The 25777-nt window shown below is 42.3% G+C and overlaps 1 protein-coding gene and 1 long non-coding RNA gene across 4 annotated transcripts in view; one reads left to right on the top strand and one right to left on the bottom strand.

Moving 5' to 3' along the window:
- LOC106738620 (uncharacterized) overlaps positions 1 to 18759 on the top strand; it is a 29173-nt gene extending 10414 nt beyond the window's left edge. The window contains exons 2-4 of one of the 2 annotated variants that reach the window (XR_009460327.1): positions 16160 to 16294; positions 16736 to 16796; positions 18322 to 18759. This is a non-coding gene — a long non-coding RNA (uncharacterized LOC106738620). Of the gene's footprint in view, positions 1 to 15098; positions 16295 to 16735; positions 16797 to 18321 lie in introns of those variants that run through there. The other variant, XR_002092311.2, reaches the window with a different exon arrangement.
- Positions 1 to 25777, bottom strand: part of HIF1A (hypoxia inducible factor 1 subunit alpha) — a 41558-nt gene that overhangs the window by 1480 nt on the left and 14301 nt on the right. Inside the window, exons 1-14 of one of the 2 annotated variants that reach the window (XM_014595146.3) lie at positions 19304 to 19636; positions 14913 to 15103; positions 13564 to 13709; positions 13374 to 13458; positions 12092 to 12204; positions 10753 to 10955; positions 8006 to 8112; positions 7687 to 7834; positions 6550 to 6767; positions 6077 to 6357; positions 5046 to 5168; positions 4369 to 4766; positions 1291 to 1399; positions 80 to 206 (exon numbers count right to left, since the gene is read on the bottom strand). In XM_014595146.3, the coding sequence (XP_014450632.1) occupies positions 80 to 206; positions 1291 to 1399; positions 4369 to 4766; positions 5046 to 5168; positions 6077 to 6357; positions 6550 to 6767; positions 7687 to 7834; positions 8006 to 8112; positions 10753 to 10955; positions 12092 to 12204; positions 13374 to 13458; positions 13564 to 13709; positions 14913 to 15103; positions 19304 to 19518 (2464 nt within the window). In that variant the 5' untranslated portion in view covers positions 19519 to 19636. Of the gene's footprint in view, positions 1 to 79; positions 207 to 1290; positions 1400 to 4368; positions 4767 to 5045; positions 5169 to 6076; positions 6358 to 6549; positions 6768 to 7686; positions 7835 to 8005; positions 8113 to 10752; positions 10956 to 12091; positions 12205 to 13373; positions 13459 to 13563; positions 13710 to 14912; positions 15104 to 19303; positions 19637 to 25777 lie in introns of those variants that run through there. The other variant, XM_059723378.1, reaches the window with a different exon arrangement.

The raw sequence follows: 25777 nt of genomic DNA, 5'->3' as shown, positions 1-25777 counted from the left end.
TCCTGCTGATAGTTTTAATGCTCAATTTGATTCAGTTCTCGCGCCCTCTCCCCATCACAAAAACACACAAAACACCAACCCGTCGATAGCAGAATGACCGTCTTTTGCTCCACTCCATTGTGGCCGTTACGTTTGCAGCCTTTTACACGTTTCCAAGAAAGCGATGCGTTTGGTCCACAATCACCTGACGACTGGAATAAAGACCCCTAAAATAAAAAGTAAAGTCACTTTTATTATTGCAAATCTAGGGCTTCCTCTTAACTTTATTGTCAAACAGTCAGGACTGGTGTAACTAAGCATTGCTACGAATTAAAATTAAGTGCATTCAATATGTGGCAAAGAAAGTTTTAGGGCAATTGAGTGAAGGCCCTGTTTAAAAATAACTTATTTCTAAGTGAACTTAAAAAGGGTACGGCCTGCCAAGCAGGATTTTGTAAAGCCAGCCACCTGTTTCAAGATCAGTGTGAAGATGCATACATATACATTGCCTCTTTTCCTAATTACTACCAGTGTCAGAGCAACAGCAAAATGCATCGAAACAAATAGACATCTTCCTCTGCAAATTAAGAGTGGTATTCCTCTTCTTCCGTGGAATGACTTGCGTTCTGGGTTTTCATGTGCAATTTGCCTTTCAGAAAGGCAAAATGATTTACATAGAAATGATGGTGTGAATTTTGATCTCATTCCTATTGTTTTGCTACTCAGCTCAGCTGCCCTGTACTTGCTGCCATTATGGACTCTTGAACCTTTCTATCAGAGAGAGAAGTTCTTTGTAGACAAAAGAGAATCTGGGACAGATTAGCAGTCTGGGGGTTATTACTCACAGGAATGGGTAAAGAACAGAGCGCTACTTAAGCAGGCAAGAGAGACAAAGGGAAGGCCAGCCACTTACAGTCATGTTTAGGACATGGATGGTAGCTGGCAAGAGTGCTGGCTGTGTTGTCTGCATCTACAAGGTATCTCGTCTATGGTGTGTAGCTACTGAAGAAGATGATGGTGGAATGTTGTGGACACAAGAGACTTAAATTAAGGTGGGCCATTTTTCATTTTGGTGAAGTTCTCGGGTAAGACAAACGCATCATCTGTGTGATAAAATGAATGGCTCCATAGTCAGGAGTTTTAAAAGTTATGCTTGCTGTAATGTTGCTAGTTTTGGGTGCAATATGGCAGTACACTGTAAGGAACACAGCTTTTATGACTGCCTGAGTTCTGGGCCGGCATCACTGTTTTACATCAAGAAGTTTTAGGATTAAAATGATAACAATAAATGGCAAAAACAACAAAACTCACAATTCCAACTGCTTGAAAGAGAGAACCGTCATGTTCCATTTTTCGTTTTCTTTGAGCATTATGCAAAGCTAGCATTTTGGGGCTCAGCTCCTCGTCCACTGCCGTAGACCTGGAAAAAAAATGATCCAGTCTGTTAAGAAGTTTCTACTATCCTCAGACTATGCCTTTTTATAAAGACTTTGTAAAATAGGCCAGAGAACTGTAATGTAACACGGTGCTAGCTTTCTTGGCGGGGACCTGTTATTGAGGTTTGCCCATGGTTAGAGAGAAGGCCGGCTGGGAATCTAATATGTCACTCTAAACCTAAGCAACACAGAGGCGGTTGTCCTTCTGAAAGCTTCTCTCTCCAGAAAAAAAGGAAAAAAGCTTTGGTGATCTATTATTCCTCAGGAAAGGTATGAAAACATTGATTTTGCAAGCTCATGTGTAGACAAAAAGCTGGTTTCTATCATGCGGATTGACAATGATTTGTTATCACCATATCAACAAAAATCTCCTATAGACAACCTTAATCTGCATTTCTGAATCATAGAAAATGAGGGCTGGGGACCTCAGGAGGTCACATCTAGTCCAACCCCCTGCTCAAAGCAGGAACAGCCCCAACTAGATCAGCCCACAGCCAAGACTTTGTCAAGCTGTGTCTTAAAAACCTCCAAGGATGGAGATTGCACCACCTCTCTGGGTAACCGGTTCCAGAGCTTCACCACCCTCCTACTGAGAGTTTTTCCTAATATCTAACTTCAACTCCCCTTGCTGCAACTTGAGCCCATTGCTCCTTGTTCTGTATCTGCCCCCACTGAGAACCGTCCAGCTCCATCCACTTTGGACCCCACCCGTAGGTAGTCAAAGGCTGCTATTAAATCCCCCCTCAGTCTTCTCTTCTCCAGGCCCAGTTCCTTCAGCTTGTCCTCATCATCAGTCATGTGTCCCTGCCCTCACATCATTCTCATCACCCGCCACTCGACTCTCTCCAACCTGTCCACATCTTTTCTGATGTGGGGGGCCCACAGCTGGACCCAGGACTCCAGATGTGGCCTCACCAGTGCTGAATAGAGGGCAATAATCACTTCCCTTGATCTGCTGGCAACGCTCCTCCCAATGCAGCCCAGGATGCCGTTAGCCTCCTGGGCACCAAGGGCACACCATTGACTCATCTCTAGCTTATTGTCTACTGTAACCCCCAGGTCCTTTTTTGCAGAGCTGCCGCTTAGCCAGTTGATCCCAAGCCTGTAGCCGTGTATGAGATTGCTCCACCTTAAATGCAGGACTTTGTATTTGTCCTTGTTGAACCTCATGGGTGTGTCCAGAGAAGCAGGAATGTGTGTTTCCCCAGGGACAAGCAGCAGCATCACATCTTGTACTATTGCTGCTTGTCCCTGGGGAACGACTGTGCCACACATGCTCTGGTGTGCCGCAGGTTACCCCAAGTGGGGTAGAGAAGGCTGGGGCAAGCAACTGTGCTGGTCCCAGCAGCCTTACCTGGGGTCCTGGGGGCCTCTGGGAACTGCAGCCATGGCACTTCTGCAGCAGGAAGCCTGGCCAGCAGCCAGAATGTGGCTCTGGCCAGCCAGGCTCCAGTTTTGCTTGATGCTGCCATGTGCTGCGCTGCTATTTTTTGGTGTGGATTTTTTTGACCCTGGGATTTCAAAACCCCCCAACACTGCAAAGCAGCAGCATGAGGAATGCCTGCATGTGTGGTGTGTGGCGCTGCAGACAGGTCTGTGGCACCACATACGCACAACCACGCTCATCTGGATGCACTTCATGAGATTTCTTTTGGCCCAATCCTCCAATTTGTCTAGGTCACCGAATCCTAGCCTGACCCTCCAGCATATCTACTACTTATCTTAAGCCGGACTTATTTAAGTTTAAACATCTCTTTGCAGGACAAGTACAATCTCTGTATTATATTATGAACAGAGCAAGAAAGGCTGTAGGGCTCAGATTTAGCTTCTCTTGTAATGACCTATCACAGTGGTTCTTAACCTTTTTAGACTAAGACAATGCACTTCTCCAAAACTTTTCCACACTTAGCAGCACTGTATTTGAAAATCCAATATAAATATATTATGCTTATTTTATTCATAATCCTATTAATAATATGGTAGTAGCCAATTAGATTGTTATAATTATATTCAGTCCACGGACACTGCTGCCACAGCCAAGTGGCTCTGCACCACTCTCCTCCTGCAGAGGCGGATTGGGAAAACGGCTATGGCACAAGCATGTGCTTTTGCCGCAATCCTTCCTGGTCCGACCTTGCACAGTGTCTCCCGTAAACAAAAGTGCACAGAGCAGATGGAACCGCTCCTTGCACTTATTTTCAGGCAGCATGCTGAACTGAGAAGCAACTGCAGCAGAAAGGCATGAGGCCTGCATCACATCATGCAGCAGGTGTGCTGTTTCTGTTGCAGCCGATTCCCAGTTAGACTACAATGTGCCTCCTGAAAACAGGGACATGTGAAGCAGTTTCACCCCACAGCAGCAGCAGCCCAGAGATAAATGCCATTGCCACCAGGGAGAACTGCCCCATGTACCTCCTTTCTCAGGAAGCTGAACTGGGCAGTGCTGCAGCAGAAATGGACTGCCTGCCTGCATAATGCATTGCCAGCTGTGTGCCTTTCTGCTGCTGCCACTTCTTGTTCAGCTCTGACGCACCTCTTGAAACTAAGGCGGACAGGGCAATTTCACCCCATGGCAGACAGTGCTGGCATCACACCACCCCAGTGGGGAACCACTGGCCTACTGTGTACTTACACATGAACTTCTGATGAGGTATCTAGAGGAGCAGCATACACTTACGAACAAGAATGGCTGGACTACTTACTTCCTAAGTATACCTCGTTGCCAGTAAAAAATACAAACAAGCATTTGGAAAATTCATTTTCAGTTTGCTGCTTAGGGGCAATAAGCCTAAAGTCATTTACTCAGCCTTGTTCAAAGTAATGCATCTGAATTTCTGCTTTAAAAAGATGCCTGCAGAAAACCTCTACTGCATAACATCTGTCAAGACACTACAAAGACCCAAATTCCTCAAGATACACGAACAACAGAGCTTAGCCTTCATGTCCAAAATACCTTTTACTTAAAGTAACTGTTAACAAACTGGGCGTTCCTGGACACAATTTCTCCGTCGGGTCTAACATCCCCTTCCCTGCTCTGATTGGAGAGGCAGTTCGGCTTCGAGTCCCACCATACGGTGATGCTGGCGCACTGCTGGTTTCACTTTTTATATGGACTGGAGATGAAGAAACAATTAGCGTTTTCACGTCATCCATGCGTTCTGTCGACACTGGCTTGATTTCGTCAGGAGTAATAGCTGGGGTCTGAGTTTGCTGAAATATGGTGATGGTGGCTGTATTCTGTGAGCCAGCAGACGCGCTCTCCAGTGGAGAAAGCTGATCAAAGGAGCGTAACTGGAAGTCGTCATCCATTGGGATGTATGGAGCTAACATTTCCAAGTCTAAATCCGTTTCCTAAAAGAAGAATAGGTAAATACAATTCCTAATGCATTAGAATGACATGCCACAATACTTTCAATGCCATCAATGTTCTCCCTCTTAACCCCGCTATGGAGCAATGTTCTGTAATCCCTATTTCTTTTCAGTTATGAAAACCTTTTCCCAAACATTACTGCTTTGTCTTCGCTAAACTGCTCTCAATTTAACGCACTGATTTTTAAATAGTCAAGGAAATGATTCTAGCCAAGAACAGAGTATTTTAGCTTACTTGTAACTGTAACTTAATGTACATACCTGAGTAGAGAATGGATTTTTCGCTTCTGTGTCTATCGCAAAGAATTTTTCCACTAATTCCAGTTTAAATTCATTAGCCATCTCATTATCCACATCAAAGCAATAGCCGTTTGGACTACTGGGCTGTGAAAACAATTTAATTTCATTTTCAGTTTAGCTGTTTCAACAATACTACATTAGACCGTGCCTGTGGGTTCTCTGGAAAACAACACTAATCCAAACTATAATTGCAAAAGTGAAAACTCAGCAGGCTAAAAAGTATTTCTGTTTATCCAAATATGCCCAAATTTTCCCCATCATACACTTTAGAGTGGCACAATCTGGGTGGGACCAGCCATAGGTGTGGCAGTAATTCATATGCCAAAGTACTGCAGCTAATGAGCTCTAGCAGTTATCTGATTCTTAAATTTCTTAAAAGAAATTCAAACTCATTATCACTTCTACTGGAGATACTGTTAGATGCACTGTAAGAGTCTTAATGTTTTCTTCTTTTTTAAGCTTTCAGAAACAAAAATAACATTTTCAAGCTGATCTTTCATGTTTTTAGGTCATGCCGTAAGGAACATTTATGATTATGTGCCCATACTCTATAAATGCAATCCAGACGTGAATCTGAATGTACAGAACCCAGGCATTTGGCAGTGTTATGTTCCTTCCCTTGGTGCAAAGATGCGGGTCTGTGAAGCAACAAGGGTTATTTAGGGTCATGGGAAACAGCTGTGTGTGGGACCGCTGAGATGTTCCAGCTGTTTGCTGTGGGTTTTTTTATGTCAAAGGGTTTGGGCTGCTTTGCTCAGCTGCACTGGACCACTGATGAGCTCCAGCTACGTGGAAAAGCAGTGCCCTTGGATTTAAAAGCCATAAGAAAACAGGTGAGCAGCTCTTGGAAACTAAGAGAGTTGCAAACCACTCGGATACAAAGGATGGGGGCTCTACTATATTCACATTCACAATTCACTCCACGCTGATCAGAGGTCTTTATAAAGAAGTCTGCCATATTTTAATGTGATTTAGGAACAGTCATGACTGACCTCAGGTGAACTTTGGCTGGTACTCGCATCACTAGGACTGTCAGGCGTTTCTTGCATCTGAGGGATGGTAAATGAGAGGTCTAGTGGTTCCGTGTTTGGCTCCAGCTTTGACACAACTTCTCTATTGAGTGCAGGGTCAGCATTGCTACGAAGTGGCTTTGGAGTTTCAGAAGCAGGTAGTGGGGACATTGCCAAATTTATACTCTGCAATTTCTCACTGGATGAGGGGAGCATTACATCATTATACAAAGGAACTTCATCACATTGTTGCTCATCAGACTCTATAAAAATTAAAAGAAACCATCAACCTAAGTAAAGATACTGAGTGTGTCTATGGACCTCATTAAACAACATGAGCTGAAATCATTTGATTAAGGAAAGTGATACTGGGAAGTTAGTTTTTCCACATATATACTTTAAACATAAACTGACTTTACTAATTGGCAGGTTCTCCAAATTAAACACAGACCCACCATTACTGCTGAAATCTAGCGAGATAATTGTATCTCCAGCAGCTGGTGCCAACAGTGTTAAAGCATCTGGTTCCTGTTTGAGTTTCTCAAAGAGACTGTTGGTATCTTCCACATCAGTCTTGAATATTTGGGTCGTTTTCGTGTCAGGGCGCTCCACTGGTTTCAACATGCATTCAGTTTGTCCAAGGGAGAAAATCAAGTCCTTCTGGACAATACCACTGTCAAAGACAAAAAGGAAGACTACCTTTAAAGACTACCTAACTCCTTATGGGGGATACAGAAACCATTCTGCCTGATCAATATTTTAATCTGTGTTTCGCATTTTCATAAAACTAGGAGTTGTAAAAATCACCCTTTATTGCCCATTCCTCCCCTAAAATGTAATCTTCCCAACTGTGACAATACAAAAAGATAATTTTAAGTAAGCAGACAGCTGTGCTTTATAAGCAGGTGTCAATAATTAAAGAGAAGAATTATAAAACATATAAATCTGGGAATCTTTATAAATGTTATGTATTCTAGCAGTAGCCATTACAGATGAATATACCATTTAGTGGAACAAGTTCTAAGAACACTAAATTGTAGACAATACTAACAACACCATCTTGAAAAATTGAAAGTAGATTAACTAAAAAACCAAAAATGTATAAACAAGTTACCCTGAGTCTAAAGAAACATATTAGATAACTGAAGATAAATAAATTACCCTGATAAAAGAATCTAAAAGACAGGTTATGTTTTAAGTACTGATGTTCTGTGACCCAAAACGTAAGCCACCACTAACAGAGGAAATTATGCTTTGAACTCTGAAGAAAAATAATCTGGATGTCTCTGCTTTTGAACACTTCTGTTACTGTGGTACACAAAAGCCTGGCCATAATCTAGCCTTCATTTGCCTATTTCCCCACCATTAACGGGAATCCTAGATGTGTATTAAAAAGTCACTGTGCTTTTTTGTTGTTCCCTAACCTTGCAATAGCCAATTTTCTAAGCAAAAGCTTGACTTTGAAAGGCGACAAAAATACCAGAATGGATGAGACCAAATTCCCCCACCTGATGTAAAACTGTGTCATTAGAGTCTGATTGGGTCTTTAATAAAAGGAACGTGCAAAAAGTGTTCAGCTATCCACAGCTTACCTCAATACGTAGTTTACACACACAATGCACTGTGGTTGCGAGTTCTTAGTGTTGTATATAACAGTTGCTTGAGTTTCAACCCAAACATATCCACCTTGTTTAGCAAGCATTCTGTACTGTCCTGTGGTCACCTGCCCCTTTGTGAACACTAAAATGAAAAAAGGAAGCCAACTTTAATTTAAAAAATATGCTTTCAAAGGAAAACTATGAAACAATTACTTTGAATTTGTATTTGCAAATTAAACATTTTCTTTCTATGGCTTTCCCTCCTTCTCTTCAGATACTTAAGTTAGAAATCCAGGTGTGTTTTTCCACTTACTGTCGTGGTGCGTTTTGGTCAGATGATCAGAATCCAGGGCATGATAGTATTCATAGACGGAGCGACCCAATAGTTCCTCTGACTCATATCCCATCAGCTCTGTAATTCTTTAAATGGGGAGAAAAAAAGGTAAGTGAAAGCAGATATGAATTAGTTTGGAATAATATGTTGAACAGAATTAATTTAGATATTTGTGGCTCTAGGGATACTGTTCCAAACCAGAATACATTAACAGAAACAGTGGTGTGCTTATGATAGTTTCCCTTTTGCACGAAGGTAAGTTAAGGCATCTTATCTGTTCTGCTGTTTGCCCAGCTCAAAGACAGAACTCTTTCAAGTCCTAACCCAAAGTATTTATGGGCACTCTGTTTTACTGCTATCTGGAGTATTCATATTCCTTCATTTCTCATTACTTAGTTCTGATCTAAATTCTCTGGATTTAAAAAAAAATTTGGGCTGCTGTAGAAGATAACAAAATAATTTAAATCAAATAAGTAAGATATTAAATACGCCAGCAGTTTTAAATTCAAGTGAGAGAGAGGCGGGAATCAGAATTTACAAAAATTCCAATACACATTTAGAGTATCAACAAATACTTTTAAAACAAATGTTGCATTTCCTTTAACCACTAGAGGTCAATGTAAAACAAGAGCTTGACTCGGTTTAATTGCCTATTTACAGATGCTCGGTCTGTGCACAGAAGCTGTGCTGCTTCAACCTCGTTAGAACAACACATTTTTTGTGTACAGACCAGTTCTGAGAAAAAAACGTCATTAATATGCAATAGTCATTTCAATTTAATAACAAACTGATGATGAAGCAACTGCCTACATTACAAACCAGCTCACTGTAGTTAATTGTAGCTATTCACAGTTTCATAGTTGGTAGGGTCAGAAGGGACCTGAGCAGATTATCTAGTCCAACCCCCTGCCATGGTAGGAAAGGATACTGGGGTCAAACGACCCCGGCTAGCTGTCTGTCTAGCCTCCTTTTAAAGACCCCCAGGGTAGGAGCCAGCACCACTTCCCTTGGAAGTTGGTTCCAGATCCTAGCTGCCCTGACTGTGAAGTAGCGCCTCCTGATGTCTAGCCTGAATCTACTCTCCGTCAACTTATGGCCGTTATTCCTTGTTACTCCCAGTACTGCTCAGGGGAACAGGGACTCCCCCATTGCCTGCTGGTCTCCCTCAGCCAGTTTATAGACGGCCACCAGATCCCCTCTCAGCCTCCTCTTGTGGAGGCTGAACAGGTTCAGGTCCTGTAGCCTCTCCTCGTAGGGCCTGCCCTGCTGCCCCCTGATCATGCAGGTGGCCCTCCTCTGGACCCTCTCCATGCTGTCCTCCTGAAGTGTAGAGCCCAGAACTGGATGCAGTACTCCAACTGCGACCTGACCAGTGTCATATAGAGGGGGAGGATCACCTCCTTGGACCTGCCTGTGATGCATCTGTGGATGCAGACAGGGTGCAGTTGGCCTTCCTGACCGCGTCCCCACATTGAAAGCCAATGTTCATCTTGCAGTCTTTAATGACTCCAAGATCCCTTTTTGCCTCTGTGCTGACAAGAAGGGAGCTTCCCAGCCTGTAGGTATGCTGCTGGTTCTTTCTCCCCAGGTGCAGTACCCTGCACTTGTCAGTACTGAATCCCATCCTATTCTCATCTGCCCACCTCTGTAACCTGTCCAGATCTAATTGCAGCCTGTCCCTCCCTTCTAGCATGCCCACTTCTCCCCACATCTTAGTGTCATCTGCGAATTTGAACAGGGTGGTTTTCACCCCCTTGTCCAAGTTGCTGATGAAGATGTTGAACAGTATGGGCCCGAGAACCGTGCCCTGGGGGACCCCACTGCCCACATCCCTCCAGGTCGAAAATGACCCATCCACCACCACTCTCTGGGTGCGGCCCTCCAGCCAATTGGTGACCCATCTGACTGTGTAGGCATCAACACCACAATCTCCTAATTTTTTAACGAGAATAGGATGAGAGACAATGTTGAAGGCCTTCCTAAAATCCAGAAAGACTCCATCCACTGCGACCTTCTCTATTAGAGGTGTATCAAAACTTATCAGTAAGAGGCAGTACAAAGCAATTTAGGGCATGGGACTGGATTTAAAACAAGTTACTTTACTTCCAGATTTTAAATTTAACAAACCTAATTTTCAGTGATAAAATGTTGATGAAGCACATTTAGATCTGCTGTAAATCAAGTGCACATGCAAGAAGGGTTGATTCAACTGAAATTAAAAACAGCAGGTACGTGACATCTTAAAAGGTGGCTGTGTTTTGATAAAGAAAATGATTATGGGTCCTTCCAGATGAAGAATGCTAAGATTTGGGGGTGGGGGTGAAGAGAAAGGGGAAGAGGCACAATTAAAGACTCAGTCAAAAGTGTTTCATGTTTTTTGGCTCCTACCTATCACAAACTAACAAACTATTCTTTTTCAGCACCACAGAGAGTGTCTTCCAACTTAAGTATTTTTATCATTGCTATTTAAATTAACAACCGGTTAAACTGTTTAAGAGCAGAGTCCAAAAAGGATCGTTCCCTTAATTTAATTAAGGTTTTTGAGTTAAAAAAAATTAAAAGTTAAAAACGCCCTACCTTTTTAAATAATAAATATTGGGAACTCCATTTTATAGTTGGGTAAAAATGAATAAATCTATCTACGAGAGATATAAAAATGGCATTTGCAAAACTACCCTGAACACACCAACACATACATGCTTCTCAGGACTTAGGTTCAGCGTTACCTTTCATCACAATAGGAAAACTTCATATCAAGACTGTGACGACTGAGGAATGTCTTGCTGTCCAAGGGAACCTCAATATTTGATGGATGTGGAATAGGTTCGCAGATCAGCACCAAGCATGTCATAGGAGGCTTTTTATACCCGCAGTGAGTCTGATTGTTGCATGTGTCATACACACGAATATGCCCTGTGCAATGCAGTACCTACAGACAAAACACATTTTTAAAGTTAGGGTTTCTTCCTATTAGAAGAGGCAGACCAGCATTTTACTACTTTTTGTTTCATATGAGCATCTTGCTGGGCAATGGCATCCTCTCTCCTACCTGAGGAATTAGTGTCAACGACTGAAATGCAGCAGCTGCATTCAAGCATTGCTGTGTTACCTAATTCTTAAAAAAATATCATGTTAAGCTGGTGACCGACTTTTCCCTTTTTAGTACCACTGAATTAATTTGTTCTTTTCTGAAAGCTGCCTACGTAACCAATAGGCAAGTGTAACAACTCATCTGTGGCATTTTGCATCAGCAGATAGTGTCTGCTAATACTGCAGTAATATGTATTTTTCATTCTGGGTGAAGACAAGGATGGAAGGACAGAGATTAAGCGTATCCCAAATATTCTTCAAAGAAAAAACCTTGACACACATACTTTTTTCCTTCCTATAATTCAGAAATGTTTGGAGAAGAAAGGAAAGTATGTTTGATCATGTATGACTAATGAACTGAAAGCCACAGCTGCCTTTGTTCGTTTTGTTTTTACAGAGTGCATCCATTTAATATATTAAAAGCATTAATATTTTATCTGGAAAACAGGATGCATCCATTTTAAGAGACAATCTTTTATTCTAGTTAGGCTCTATGAAATAACTGGCACTTTTAGACGAACAATGATGCCAGACTCCTCTCCATGGAATCACCGACCATGGTGCCCCACTATGCAAACTCACTCAGGATCGGTTATCAATAGGATTTAATATTTTACTCAAGAGCAGGAAGTTTCACACAAATGTTTTAATGATCTGACTCCCAACTTAAACTGAAAGATTACACTGTTCAAAAGGCTCTCAGCAACTGTTGTTTAATTTTAAAAAGGTATTAAAAATTCAAATGCATCCACAATGTATTGAAAAACCAAAGCTCGGCACATTCAGGTGCATCACTGAATAGAAGAATTTGTTCCTTTGTCACAAAAAACAAGGTGCAAGTTTCACAAAACTGACAAAGAATATTGTGACTCAAGCTGATTTTTTTACTAAATATGGCCTTTTGTACTTAGAGATCTGAAAAGTAAACTGTCTAGTTGCATCAATATTGCCTTCAATACATCCCATAGTAGTTACCTTCCATGTTGCAGATTTTATATTCACCGTCCTTCCCCTGCTAGTCAGCGTACACTTCATTCGGAGGAAAAAACTACGCTCTGTGTTCTGTTCTTTGCCCTTTTTCACAGGACCTAATACAAACGAACAACAAGCCAAACGTGAGCACTCCGATCCCCTTCCCAAGATACTGAGGTGTGCTGTGAAACTAGCTGTACAGAGAGAATCAAGGACATGAGCATAATATGGTTGAATTCTAGCTGTGAATGATGTATGTTGGGAGACCTGACCTCATTCTGAATAACAGTGGGCTTCAGATAAGAGTTTTTACTGCAAGATATATATATATAAAAAAAAAGGAAATGAAATTGCAGTGATCTTGTGAAAAGAGAGAAGCTACGGTCTTGGTTCTCTTTCTAGCTAACCCAGTTTCAAGGCAGAGAGGAAAGCATGTGTAAATGAATTAAGGTATGGAGTTCTTCCCCACACTGACATTTAAAAGTCCTAGCAGTATTAGGGGTATTTTTGAGCTGGAATCTATTCTTCTGAATCCTCCCCACTAATTCACAGTGGAGATGAAGGAGGAGGAGGGGTTAGATATATTGCAGTACTGTTTTGCCCTATCTCTTGGTTCACTTACATTAATCCTGAATTTTAAAAACTGCTTAAGTGATCTTGTCTATTGAGAGTAATGTGCTGCAAGTAGCAAGACCTCTGGCTTGGAAGGAAACTGGTACCTTGCTGTCCACGGTAAGATTATTGCTGAAAAACACCCATAACTCATCTGGTAGACTGTTCTGTCCCCCAGTAACTAAGTAGCCTTCACTAACCAAGATCTAGGGGCGTGTCCATGCTGCAAGAAGTTGTGTTCTTAATTTGCACATACACAGCAGGAAAATCCAAGGTAACCTGGATTTTAAATCAGGTAAACTATCATGTTCTTCCAACTGTAAGTTGACCCCACATTTTCAGGTTCAATAAGGTGGAGAAGCAGAATGCCTGCGAGTAGCAGAAATTGATCCCTTATGATAGGGAGTGCTGAAAGAGGGTTCGCTTTCCGAAGTGCATTTACAGTGAATTTATATCACCAACTGAATTAATATCCAGGTCCTTGTTTTTGCTTTTACCCTGGCTTCAAGTTTAGGAATATAGTAGAGTCACACCCTGATTTAGAGTGGTGGAAGAAAGCAGGCCCTAAGCATTTTGTTGATGTGCAGAAATTGCCTTTGTTTAACAGTGCGATATAACCCATGCTAGCAAGAGCCACTTATCATAAAATGAAATAGTAAACTAGTCTTCTCACCATTTCTGTGAGTAAGCATTTCTCTCAACTCCTCATGGTCACAAGGATGAGTAAAATCGAACACACTGTGTCCAGTCAGATCAAACTGTAAGAGGAAGATGAATCTAAGTCTAGCTATTTAAAAGACTCAAAACATGCACAAGCAGACAAAATTTTGTAAGAGATTCTCAACAAGTATCATCTCTCTCACCTGTGTGAGGCCCATACACTTGTTCACGTTTTCAGACATGTAAATCATGTCGCCATCTTCAGAAAGCACCATAACAAATCCATCAAGGGCTTTTAAGTAAAAGCAGTTCAGCTCCTTTTCCATTTTGGCTTCTGTCTCCATGTCACCTATGAAACCCCACATTTTCTTATTTAAATGAACCTCAGTTATTCCACATTTTCTTGTCCAATGCTAGAAATCATTTGAAATGAACAAGCCACTCTCCAGGCTGTTCAAAGACAACAGATTTCTTTTAGATGGAGTAAACAGGAGAGCAGGTTGTTCTGATTGAGCATCTGATTCACTTAAGATCAGAAGCATTAAAAAAATAGTTTGACTAAAAAAAAAAGTATTGCTACCAAAAACTGTTGAAAAGTTCCACACTTAAAGCAACAGATCTTTCTTTTCAAGTTTACTTCAGAGTTAAAACAAGCATCACCTGTATAACTTCTTGGTAAGTAAAACTTACTTAGCACCCCAGTAAGCAGAATTTTTTGCTATTCTCTCATTTAAACAATCACTGCCATTTGCTAGCACTGTGTTAACACTGGTTCCCTCGAAAATACTTCAAGGTATGCCTACCAAGGTGTGACTGCAGAGCCAACATCTCTAAGCTAGCTTTAAATTTAGCTAGTTTGCATACGAACAGCAGTGAAGCAGTGGCAGCAGGCTTCACTACTATTGGTAGGTGAACTAATTTAATTTAAAGCAAGCTCTAATATGCCTACCTCTGCTGCAGTCCCATCTGATTGCAAGGCAGGCATGCAGTTAGTTAATGATATCTGAACCAGAGTACATCATGTTTCCAGTAGTTTAAACTGGGATAATCAAAGCTAGCAAACCCAAATTTACACCAGCTAGCCACAGAGAAGGCGTGTTCATTGTTTAGTTATGATCCATCTCCCAAGAGAAAAGAAGGGCACACTGGAGTATTGTTTCCCAAACCCTTAATCCTAATGTTTTTTACAAATGGCTTCTACAGTAGAGATTTTTTAAATGGTACTGGTGCTTTTGTGAGCCAATACATGTGCACATCAGGGATACAAAAAAACACGTGAGAACATATTAGTTTGGGACCCCATCACCCTGGCCGTTTCTATCAGTCTCTTAGGGCTCTGAGACTTAACAGCAAAAAGAACTTTTCTTCTGTCTTGGCTCAGAAATCCATCAGGAGATCTTTAACCAGAGTAAAAGGGATGTGAGGGGTTAGATTATTAACATTAAAAACATTTTTACAGCATATAAAAGAATGTACTTGGGACAAGATCCTCAACCCACTGCCTTCTTAACCACCCTCTGTTTATAAGCCACAAGGACTTTTATTCACTTACCAGTATCCAACAGCTTTCTCATGCGCAAGTAGCTGATGGTCAGTCTCATAATGGAGGCCTTATCCAGATGTGCGCTCACCGTGTGAGGTAAAGGCAGCTGATGAGCAAGTTCAAAGAAGACTTCGGATTCCTTGCTTCTTCGGCATCTGGCTGCATCTCTGGATTTCTCCTTTCTGCGTTCTGAACTAATTCTGCATAAAGAAAGTTTTACGTTATTAATATAAATAGCAGGCAGTAGTCTCAGTACCAAAGATCTATTCCTTCTGCCTTGTTCTTTTAAGCCATTTTGTAGCTGTACATTAGTTGTTATAAAATCCAAGGGTTTTTAAAGAAAAAAAACACTTCTATACAATGCCATATTTATATCACATATTTTTATACGCAATTCCTCCGCCACTTGAATCAGCAGTAATTCTGCACATTTCTGAGAAGAGTGACAGTTGTGGAATTAAGTTGATAAACGGGGGGAAAAAAAGACGACACACCAAAGTTTGTTTAAAAAAAATAAATAATAATCAGCCTGTCCATAAAGAAGCATGCCCTATTGTTCTGGGAGAATATCGAATGGCCGTGCTGGATAGGAACATTTCAGGATTCCAACAGCATCTGAAATTTAAGGAGGCCAAAAGAGAGCTTCTGCTATTCACCTGAGCTCTTCCCCCACTCGCCCGTTTTCCTGGGCATCACTGTCATTGTGTCTGTTGTTCAAGCCCATAATCTTGACTTTTGACTCCATTCTTCTTTGTCCACATCTGCTAACCTTGCTTATGGGCATATTTACATGGATTTTGCTGGGAGAGTTATGTCGTCTAACCCTCCTAGCAGAAACAAAGTATATACATAGCTAAGCTGGTTAAAGGATGCGATTTTTTTGCACGCTCTTAGCTGACGTGGCCATGTGGCAAAACTTTAGTGTTAACCAAGCGTAAACCTCATAGCTTTGTTATACATATTCCCATGTGGTCAGCTTTCCACCTACACTACTAAACTTTTGTGCGACCTCAGTTATTGCCTGCCTGGCCTATATGCCTTATCACCCTAAAACCCCATCCACTCTTGGTGGGGTCCAACCCTGTTTCGTGACCTCTGAGAAACCTTCCGTCACAGCACCCAGAGGCAATTCATTTTTGAATGGATAACACACAAAATGCAAGTGTCTGACATACTCCTATGAAAAGATGGATTTGATTTATTTGGTTTGGGTGGGATGTGTTCACTTCCTGTTTTATTTTTTGCTTTCATTTCAGATAAACTTATGAGACAGGACTCTTACATATGAGATAAAGTGAGGAGTAAGAAGGCACCCTCTCAGCCTGTTACCAGGCTTGCCAAAAGACAACTAAGAATATGGACTAGTTGGTTTGAACAGCTAGATCTTGCAGGTCAGTAAATTTTACACATTTCTTTTAACCTAGAAGGAAGAGTTGAAATAAAGATAATCCACTAGTTCAGTCCTCTTTGGTATTGTAAACGTATGCATGTTAGCACTATCACATTTAAACCGCTTTCATAAATCAGACTAGCCTGCGGATGTGTTTGTCTGCATGTTTGTTAAAGAGCTCATTCTTGCTAGGAGCAGATATCCAAAGGTGGGCGTATAATAGTCAAACTAAATTTCTAACTATCCCTTTAAATGAGCTTGAATTCTAGTGACCACTCCCAAAAGGCTACAGGTTTAAAGGGGCAATTTAAAAATCAAATTTAAAGCTGGTAAAAAAGCAAATGAGACCAACAGTAGCTTCAGATAAAATTACTGCCCCAAACCAGTTGCCAATTTTGTGGTTTTTACTGAAACAAACACCTTTTCTTTCATTACGTTAAAGCCCCATCTGCGACAGAGGAAGTTGAGTCATTGCCTGACTGTGCCTGGAAAACAGCCTGACTGTAAGTTTCATCAAAATACACTAAGGCAGATTTAAAATGTCCTCCTCACATTTATTGTATGCTTCACAACTATAGCAGGTGAAAAATATCACACCCTGCAGGAAAATATCAAGATGTAGCCGAAGAAATCTCAATACCACCAGTGACGTGTGCCAGCTCTTGGCTCATAGACAATGTACCAACAAAATGAAGAAGGGTTAAAATAGGGAAAGGGAAAAAGGGAGGACCTAGGGAATTATAGACCAATTAGCCTGACTTCAGTATTTGGGGAAATTACTAGAGCCAATTATAAAAGTTAAATGATGAATAACTGGAGAGGATAAGCACCAGTAGCCAATATGGATTTAAGAAAAAAATCTTGTCAATTTAACTTCCTTTTCTGACAGGGTAAAACATTGTGTGAATACGTGGAATTTGGTGCATTTAATATACCTGAACGTTAGCAAGGCGCTTGACATGTCATTCTCATAAGCAAGTCGGAGAAATATGGGCTAGTTATGGATCCACCTAACGGCAGTTCTAATTGGTTGAATAGCTGCAAGCGAAGCATAGCTATTAATGATGTCAGGCTGGCAAGGAGCCTCAAGTGAGATTTCCACAGGGTCCTGTTCTGGGTTGGATGCTGTTTAACATTTTTATTACTTGGATGCAGGAATACAGAATCTCATCAAAATTTGTTGGGAAGGGTTTCAAGCACTTTTCAGAATAGGATTAAAATTCAAAAGGATCTTGATAAATTGGAGAACTAGCTTGGAGAGAACAAAATGCAATCTGACCCAGACCAATGTAAGGTGCTACTTGTAGAGAAAAAAACCAAATGCAGATGCAGAACGGGGATTGGCTTGGCAGTAGCACTGCCAAGAAGCATCTGAGGTTACAGCAGATCAACCTCAACAGGAATCAGCAACTTGATTAAAAAAAGGGGGGGAGGGGGAGATTTGGGTTGTGTTCAAAGAGTTATTATACTACATTTAAAAGAGGACAGAAACTGGAGAGTGAGTGATGGAGGTAAGGCAGATGAAAAGCAATGTTGAAGAAACTAGGTATGTTTAGTTTGAAGGAAAGGAGATTAAAGGGTGGGGGGTGGAGAAGGCTGATAGCCAATTTTCAAATATTTGAAGGCAGCTATTTAGAAGATGGAGAAACACTTGCTCTCCCCTGCGACAGAGGTCAGGACAGGAGGCAAGGTTTAAATTACAGCAAAGCAGGTTTAGATCAAATCCCAGGAGAAAACGTCCTAGCTGCAAGACCTGCAGAACAAGAGAATAAATTGCTTTGAATCTCTTTCACTGGAGGATGTTTAAGGGATGGCAAATAATGAATCTGACCAGAGGTTTGTAAGTGATGATCCTTCCCACCTCTTCTAGTCTTACAATTTATAACGGTTTCTATTTAAGACAGATAACAGGTAGCAAAACGGTATTAAAGGGAGAATTCTCATAACAGCAGATTGGCCTGTTACGCTTCCTCGAGATTGCTTACTAACAGTTTTCATTGTATGGTTACATCCCTGTCCTACTTTCAGACTGGAGACAGCTGTAATGTAAGTTGTATGTTGGCGCCCATTCCCTACGCAGCCCAACAGGACCACTGCAGGACACTGCTGGAAAGCGAACGCAGACAGCGCGACGGACAAAAATCACAAGTCAAGTCCGAAAACTAAAATTTTTGCCATTTTAATAACTTCTGGTTTCATGTGAACTGGTAGCACATGACTGTTTTCTCTTTTGATGGGGGCAAGACTGGATTCAGAGTTAAGAAAAAAAATAATTACAGATTTTAAAATATTAATATATTCTCACCAAGATAGTACGCAGTGAAGACTGCTACTCAGAGGCATCTGGAAAGCTTAATAGATATCAAATGAGGCAACTAACTGGATAATTCTTATAAACTGCTTTGTGTATTAAAGAACTGGCATGTACAAGGCTCTTTAAATACACCTTGTTATTTTTAAAGGAAAGCATGAATTAGGTATCAAGTCCCTGTATTACAATTTTGCCTCGTATTTTAGACTCTTAACTCAGTGGATACTTTTGCTCCTATAATGTGTACCATATTGCCTGAATCTATAGGCTTACTAATATATAGGTACATCCTGAAAAGACAGCTTTATAAGCTTGACCTTTAAAATATGACCTGAAAATATGGTGAGCCTATGACCTCACACTTTAGATCTTTTAACACTGGTTTAACATTTACTTCTGCAGTCCTGGTTCAAAGATCTTCCTTTTTGAAGCGAGATTTGGGAGTGAGGGGAAACCAGGCAGCATTCAGGACTCTTCTGACCCTTTTCTTGGGGTATCCACATTTCTTAGATGGGGGTATAACAAGTTGTGTTGCTTGGGAAGGATTCACCCCAGGCACCAATATATTTCCTTTTCTATCGCTGAGTTTCCCTATTCTGAAAGAAGGTCTAGAGCTTCAGGAACAGCAATTCCAGCTCTATCAACTTGCTTCTCAATTAAAAAAAATTTTTTTTAAATCTCTGAAGTTGAAGGCATTACCTGGAGTGAGATGGAAAATGCCAATTTCTCAAAGACACAGGCAGGCAATAACTTGCACATGCCAAGCCTGTATCTGCATGCAGGTAGTGAGAGTGGAACCTAATCTTGCCGGATGGGCCTCCTCCCCACTTCTTCATTCCCTGGAAAGCCTTGTACCCAAATGAGCTTTTCTTCAGAAAGCTTGAAGCGCTACTGAGCTTTTCACACATTTTCATGGCTTTATCTTATTTCAGCTTATTTGGCAGCAGCATCCAACAGAATGTAAGCACGCTTGAGAAATGATCTCAGAAATTGTTCACAACCACGGTTTCATTTGAAGGCACTCTGAAAGGTTTTGTTCATCTGTAACACCTCCACATCTGTAAACGTGCCAAGAATAAGAATTGTATAAGACAAAACTAAACACTTATAATCTTTCTATACTGAGAGAATAAAAAAGACCCCTGTCTGAACCTTGGGAGGAATACCCAGTGAAGAATGGGACAAAATCTTCAGAAATGCCCAGGCTGTTGGGGAAACAACATATACTCTTGATTTCCTATACATCTATGGAGTGGCAAGCATTTATTTCTGTTTCGCATTTTTGCCATGCTGAAAATTGCAGAGAGAAACTTAAAAGCTGGCCATGTATGACAAGGCATGGAAACCACGATTCCATGACCTTACTGGTATTGTAAAGCCATGACCCAATGCAGATTTTTATATACGATGGCTAAATAAGCATCAGCCAAGTTCCAAAAGTGAGTTGCATAGATTCGACAGCAGTTACGCTATTAACTGTAGGGATTGCTGCAGTTAAGCAAAAACGGAGACAAAAAGGTATTAGAGGCTTCCACTGCATCAAAACAAAAGGCATGATATAATTTAGGGAGCAGAGTTTAAGTAAAATACGTATGTATAATATTACTATTGGCAATATTAAAGTGCCCTCTGTTAGCATTCAATTAAAGAACGTACTCGTTTTAAGTCGCACAATGTTTGGTTATAACATTGTTTGGCCACTGCCTCCTAGTAGGTAACTACTGTGATATAACTGGATTCGCTTAACATTGTTTCACTTAAAGTCACGTTTTTCAAGAACATAGCTACAACATTAAGCAAGGAGTAGCTGTATTATCAAACTAGTTTGACATTTAGTTCTTTGGACTTTTGCAAGGTTTCCAAGACTTGCTGAAAAAAGCAGCATTAACTCTCTTCTAAAACTCTTGGAATCAAGTTGTTCAGACCTGCTGATGTAAAAATACTTATCTTTTAAAAGCTACTCGTTAACATGCTAATTATTACTGTAGTAATGGCAAGCATTTCATTCTATCTCCTGAAAAAGTCATTTGTTTCCCCTCCCAAATGCAGAACAGAAATATCCATCTAACATTTCTGCCTTTTTTTGTATTACTGAAAGTACCATGCCCATCTATTAAGCACTTAATATCATATTAGGAATCCTTTTGTTCTTGATATACTTAAACTCTTTTATTGCCTTCATTTCTGCTGTCTACATGCTTCTCTTTATATATTCTTTTGCTTCCCTTATCAATTTTCTATACTACATAGTTTCTAATTGGTAGCAATTGATAATCATTTTTATCCCCCCCTTATTCATATGTTGTTTTTGTAGTTGTTTCCACGTCCGCTTCTAACCAAGCTCCATTTAAAACAACCCCCCTCCCCCCACAAAACCAGAACAAACAGTGGAGACTTCTTGCCTTGACTCTGGGATTCTGGTTGTTTGGACAATGTAGGAAAATGATCTTAAACAGTCTTCAATCAGCACTGGTATTTTTTCTTTGAAGTCTTTCTGCCTACCAAATGGGCTCTCAGTGGCTTTAAAACTGATATGTTAGGCACTCTAGAAACTAGCCTTTTTCTACATTATTGGCTTGGATTTTTTCTACAGTATTGGCTTTGCTTGCAAAGACAAATGTATAAATCAAGTCAATCACTTGTACCTAGGTAACCAAAGGAAGTTCCACTAACATAAAATTCCCCCATATGGGTGCAGCCCTTTGAGACAGAAAAATTAATCCGGACAGCATTAGATACCTAGCTTGTCACTAGTTGAGGGATCCTTATAATTCAGCATTTCTTGCAGCTCATTACAGATAGCAGGAAGGATGGCTTAGTAGTCAAGATACTGGCTTGAAATGCGGGAGACCCAGTTGCCGTTCCCTGCCCTGACACCCTGTGTGACCTTGGGAAGTCACTTAGGCTCCTTCCGCAGGACGCAGGAGGGAAGCATGCTGGTTAGAGATTCCAGCTTGCTTGTAATCCGCACTTCCACGCATACGAATGCAGTCAGGACCTCATTTTGCTTTATGTCAGAAGAGGGCTGTCCAACTTCCAAGTGCCTGGGGGCCACACACCCCTTGGTCTGCACCAGCAGGGGGCCATGAGCCCTAGGGATCACATGCCCCTCTGCTGCACTGTGCACCCAGGTGCCTCCCAATGACAACAAGGTCATTGCTTTCAAATTTGCTCTTCCCTTCTATGTGCTCAGGGAGATCAGGGTCTGACAGTAAAGAGAAAGGGGCTGCCATGGGAATAAAATGGGGGTGGGGGCAGGAAGCATAGAGCAAAGGGCCTACTTTCTCCACCCCCCCGCTCTGATTTATTTTCCCTACTGTAGCAGTGGGAAGGGGACAAATTCAAGGCAAAACATCACTAAATAGATTCTACACCTGGAAAATGTTGTATTTTCTATATATAGAATGTAATTATTGGGGTTGTAATCAGGGTTGTCTTCAAGTAAATATGGTAAGTCTTAGGGCAAATGACCTACTGCAGCAGTTCCCATCCTGTGGTACACATACCACCAGTGGTACATGGACAACCTATCAGTGGTACGTGTTAACAAATGTATTAGAATTACTTTATATGACAAAAATGTGCTGGTAGTACTTAAGGTTGTGTCATTTTAAATTGGTGGTGTGCAATCTGTCAAGAGTTTGGGAACCACTGGCCTACTGGATGAGAAGATGTGTTAAGCAAATGCAAACACCCTAGAACACTTCCTTGTTATGGCGCACCTTTAATTAGTCTTTTGCTTTGATGAAGAGAAACGACAACAACCCACCAATGAAGTCCTTGTGGTAAACAGCACAGTGTAACAGTTATTTCTCTGTGGCTGGTCTTCAGCCACGCACAATGTGTTTCCCAAAGTAACTACATAATATTTGAGTTGGTCTAATAAAAGATATCGGATTTACCCAAAGAACCTTGTCCACCAGAGTAACTAGGCTTTTAGGAATTAAATCAACAGTAAAAGTTACAATAATCCACTTGGGCCCTATCTTTAATAGGAGTGTCTAAGAACAATTAATTATGTGAGTCAGGCATGTGGAGAGGTGTGATCCCAAACCCACACAGTTATGTCAGATGAACTCCTTAATACGCATGCAGTTATACCAATAAAACCGAACTCTTACTGGTGTGGTTTGTTTGCTCAGGTGGAGCTGGATGTTTGCTACACCCGTACAAAGCTCAGCCGTGCTGGTATCCATGCTATAATAGGGAGCCAGAGGGCTCCTATTACTGAAGTTGCAGTAACCTGAGCTGGCTCCGGACAGACAGGTAGCTAATACTCTACCAGTCAGCAACCATCAGACGAACCTGTAGCGACACTGGTTGTGGCTGTTCTGGGGAGTAACTTCCCAAGGGAACAGTTGCAGGGCCACAGGCAGCAGAAAGCCCAGCGCTGCAGGCAGCTGAACGAAGCCCTGACAGGGAAAACAGGCTGGCCAGTAGCAGTAAGCTACCTTGTCAGACTAACCAGCCAGCAAGCCCAGAGACACCGGGGGGGGGGGGGCAGGCACACAGCTGACAAAGCCTGAGCCAGGGAATCCGTCTGGCTGAGCAGGCTCCAGGGAAAGGAGCTCTGCCCCAAGATGGCTGGAGCTGGAGCCATGGACTGAGACCCTGCAAGTACGGGGACTGATAGCTTATAAGGAGCTACGCCCAGGATAAGTGCTTTGCTATGCAGCCAGCATACTCAGAGCTTTGGGTCACAGTCTGTGAGCTAATTCTCTTGTTATTGGGCCGCTCGGGACTGAAGGGGAGGTGGAGGTCCCAGCAGGGCCTGAGGGGCACGTGACTACTTTGAGCCTTGCCAGGGGCTGGGCTCAAGGTGCAGACGGGGTGACCAGGCAAAACATTGCAGCCTAGAACAGAGCCAGGGGGCCCAGGAAGGGCGAGAACCACGGCCCGATATGTGAGACTAGGGGTGAAGCCCAAGAAGCCAGACCCAGTGCAGTGGGACCAGGCTAAGAAAGGATCAGCAAGAGCAAAACAGGCATAGGCTGGGAAGGCAAAGGCCCCAACAAAGCAGCAGAGACCTGAGATGGCCTGGTGGTTTTGGGCAAAGTGATGATTGCTAACACTTGCAAGGCACAGGTGTGGCTGCATGGGAGGTCAGAGGCCATGAGATTAGTCATTAAGGTGATTAGTGTCTTGGAGCACTGATGAGCCAGGAGGGCCCACCTAATGTTTGCAAGCTCACTCTGGGACTCTGGCCAGCCTCCCTTCCTCCCAAAAGATTATAACAGCAAGATGTGGCAGATGGGAGGGTAAAAGAAGGAGGGTCCCATGAGCTATCACATAATCACAGCTCCCCAAGGAAAGCTATAATTTCACTAGGCCTCCCAGTGGAATAACCTTTGCACGAAGCTATGGCAGTTTCCACTCCCTGGAGAACAACATGTTCTTGCACTGAAAAACTGTTCTCTCTCTCTCTGCATCTGTACTAGATGATGGGTGTTTACTTTCTTGGGATGTTGGCATAGCCTCCAACAATTACTAGGCCAAGGGTGTCAAACTTGCCTGGGGCCCTGGGCTAGGTCTGATCCAACTCAGGGCACAAGGGCTGCCGCAACGACCATCATGGCAGTGGAAGGGGCAGCACATGGTCAGGCAGCAGCCAGGGCATAAGGTCCAGTGGGGGTGGGGGTGGTGGAGGTGCATGGTCCGGGGTCAGTGCAGAGTCTAGCAAGGCAGGAGCAGGGGCAGTGGCAGGAAGCCAAGTCACGTGAGGCTGCAGGAACACAGGGTTTGGCAATGGCAAGCTTGGCTGACCGCAAATGAACAAGCCCACCATGTTGAAAGGGCCCAACTTCTCTTGCCCTCTGGCAACCCAGTGGGCCAGATGCAGGCTCTGCAGACCATGTTTGACACCCTTGTGCTAGGCCATCTCACCTGCTTTGGGGTACAGCCTTACCATTTCTTTCTCCCACATTTGATGGGCTTCTATTCCCTATTTATCTGTGGCTTGTATTCCATGCAAGCGACTTTTCTGACCAGATATTATTTGGCCTCAAGTGTAATCACAAGTATGTAATTTCTAGGACAGACAGCTTGCTCAGCTTGCCTTACTGGAGCATTGTGGCCTAATATTCAGTCCATCTTGCATTCTCCACTTTGTCTCCATCCTATCAACTATTAACGCTACAATAAATCTGGAAGACTACAGCTCTGTGTTCTGTTATGTGTGGACCTCTGTTTAATCTCACTTCTGCAATTTAGAAAAGATGTGCTAATCCATTTTTCAGCACAATGAATACAACTCTTTGTTAATTAAAATACAGGCTGCCCGCACTAACAGCAAATTTAAAGAATGGTAGCTCACATTTAAAAGCCCTGCATTTCCCTTTGACCTCTGGACCCAATATTAAATAGAAAGACATAAGATCCAAGTGCAAAAATATGAAGATTCAGAACTAATTTAAAACAATACCAATGAAGAGTTACTCATTTTTTAATCCAACAGTATGTAACTATGTATGTAACTACTGTTTGCATATACAAACAGTATGCATATACTAGTGTGGCAACTATATTTACAGTTCTTCTCTTCTTGATTTTTGGATGGGCTCCCAAGTCTTTTTTGCTTTAAAACAAAGGTGTCAAACTCATCTAGATGGCCCATATCATCTGGCCCTGTAGGCAAGATGAGTGTCATGAGACTGCTCCATGGGGCAGATGAATGGTGTGAGTCAATCCTCCCCGCATCCATATGCCAGATCCAGCACCTGTAGGGGCTGGTCGGGGTCTGCACCATGCACAGCATCTACTCCAGCTGGTCAGGGGCAGGTATCACACTAGTCCCCGAGCTGCTGGAATCAGTGCTAGATCTGGCAAGCGAAGGAACCACAAAAACAGCACTCACCACCCCTCCTCTCCCTCCCCTGCCACATATTGGAGCCAGCACCTACTCAGGCCAGTCTGCCACATTCAGTGCCCATTTGGAGACCTGCACTGCACAGGACATCCAACCTGGACCAGGTGGAGTGGGCAATACATGCAGCTCGCATCCCCAACCAGCCAGAGCAGGCACTGGATCTGGCACGAGGAGGCGGGAAGAGGGAGCGGTCCGGACTGGCCCTGCGCTGAGGCCACATGTTTGGGGCCAGTCTGGCACGTACTGCATGTGGGTACACTTGAGACTCAGGGCCAGCACCTGGAGCTGGATGATGTGGCTCTACTGGC

The sequence above is a fragment of the Alligator mississippiensis genome, chromosome 2 (assembly GCF_030867095.1).
Source record: "Alligator mississippiensis isolate rAllMis1 chromosome 2, rAllMis1, whole genome shotgun sequence".
Taxonomy (NCBI): domain Eukaryota; kingdom Metazoa; phylum Chordata; order Crocodylia; family Alligatoridae; genus Alligator; species Alligator mississippiensis.
The sequence above is the reverse complement of the archived record's forward strand: the minus strand, read 5'-3'. Positions and strand labels throughout refer to the sequence as shown.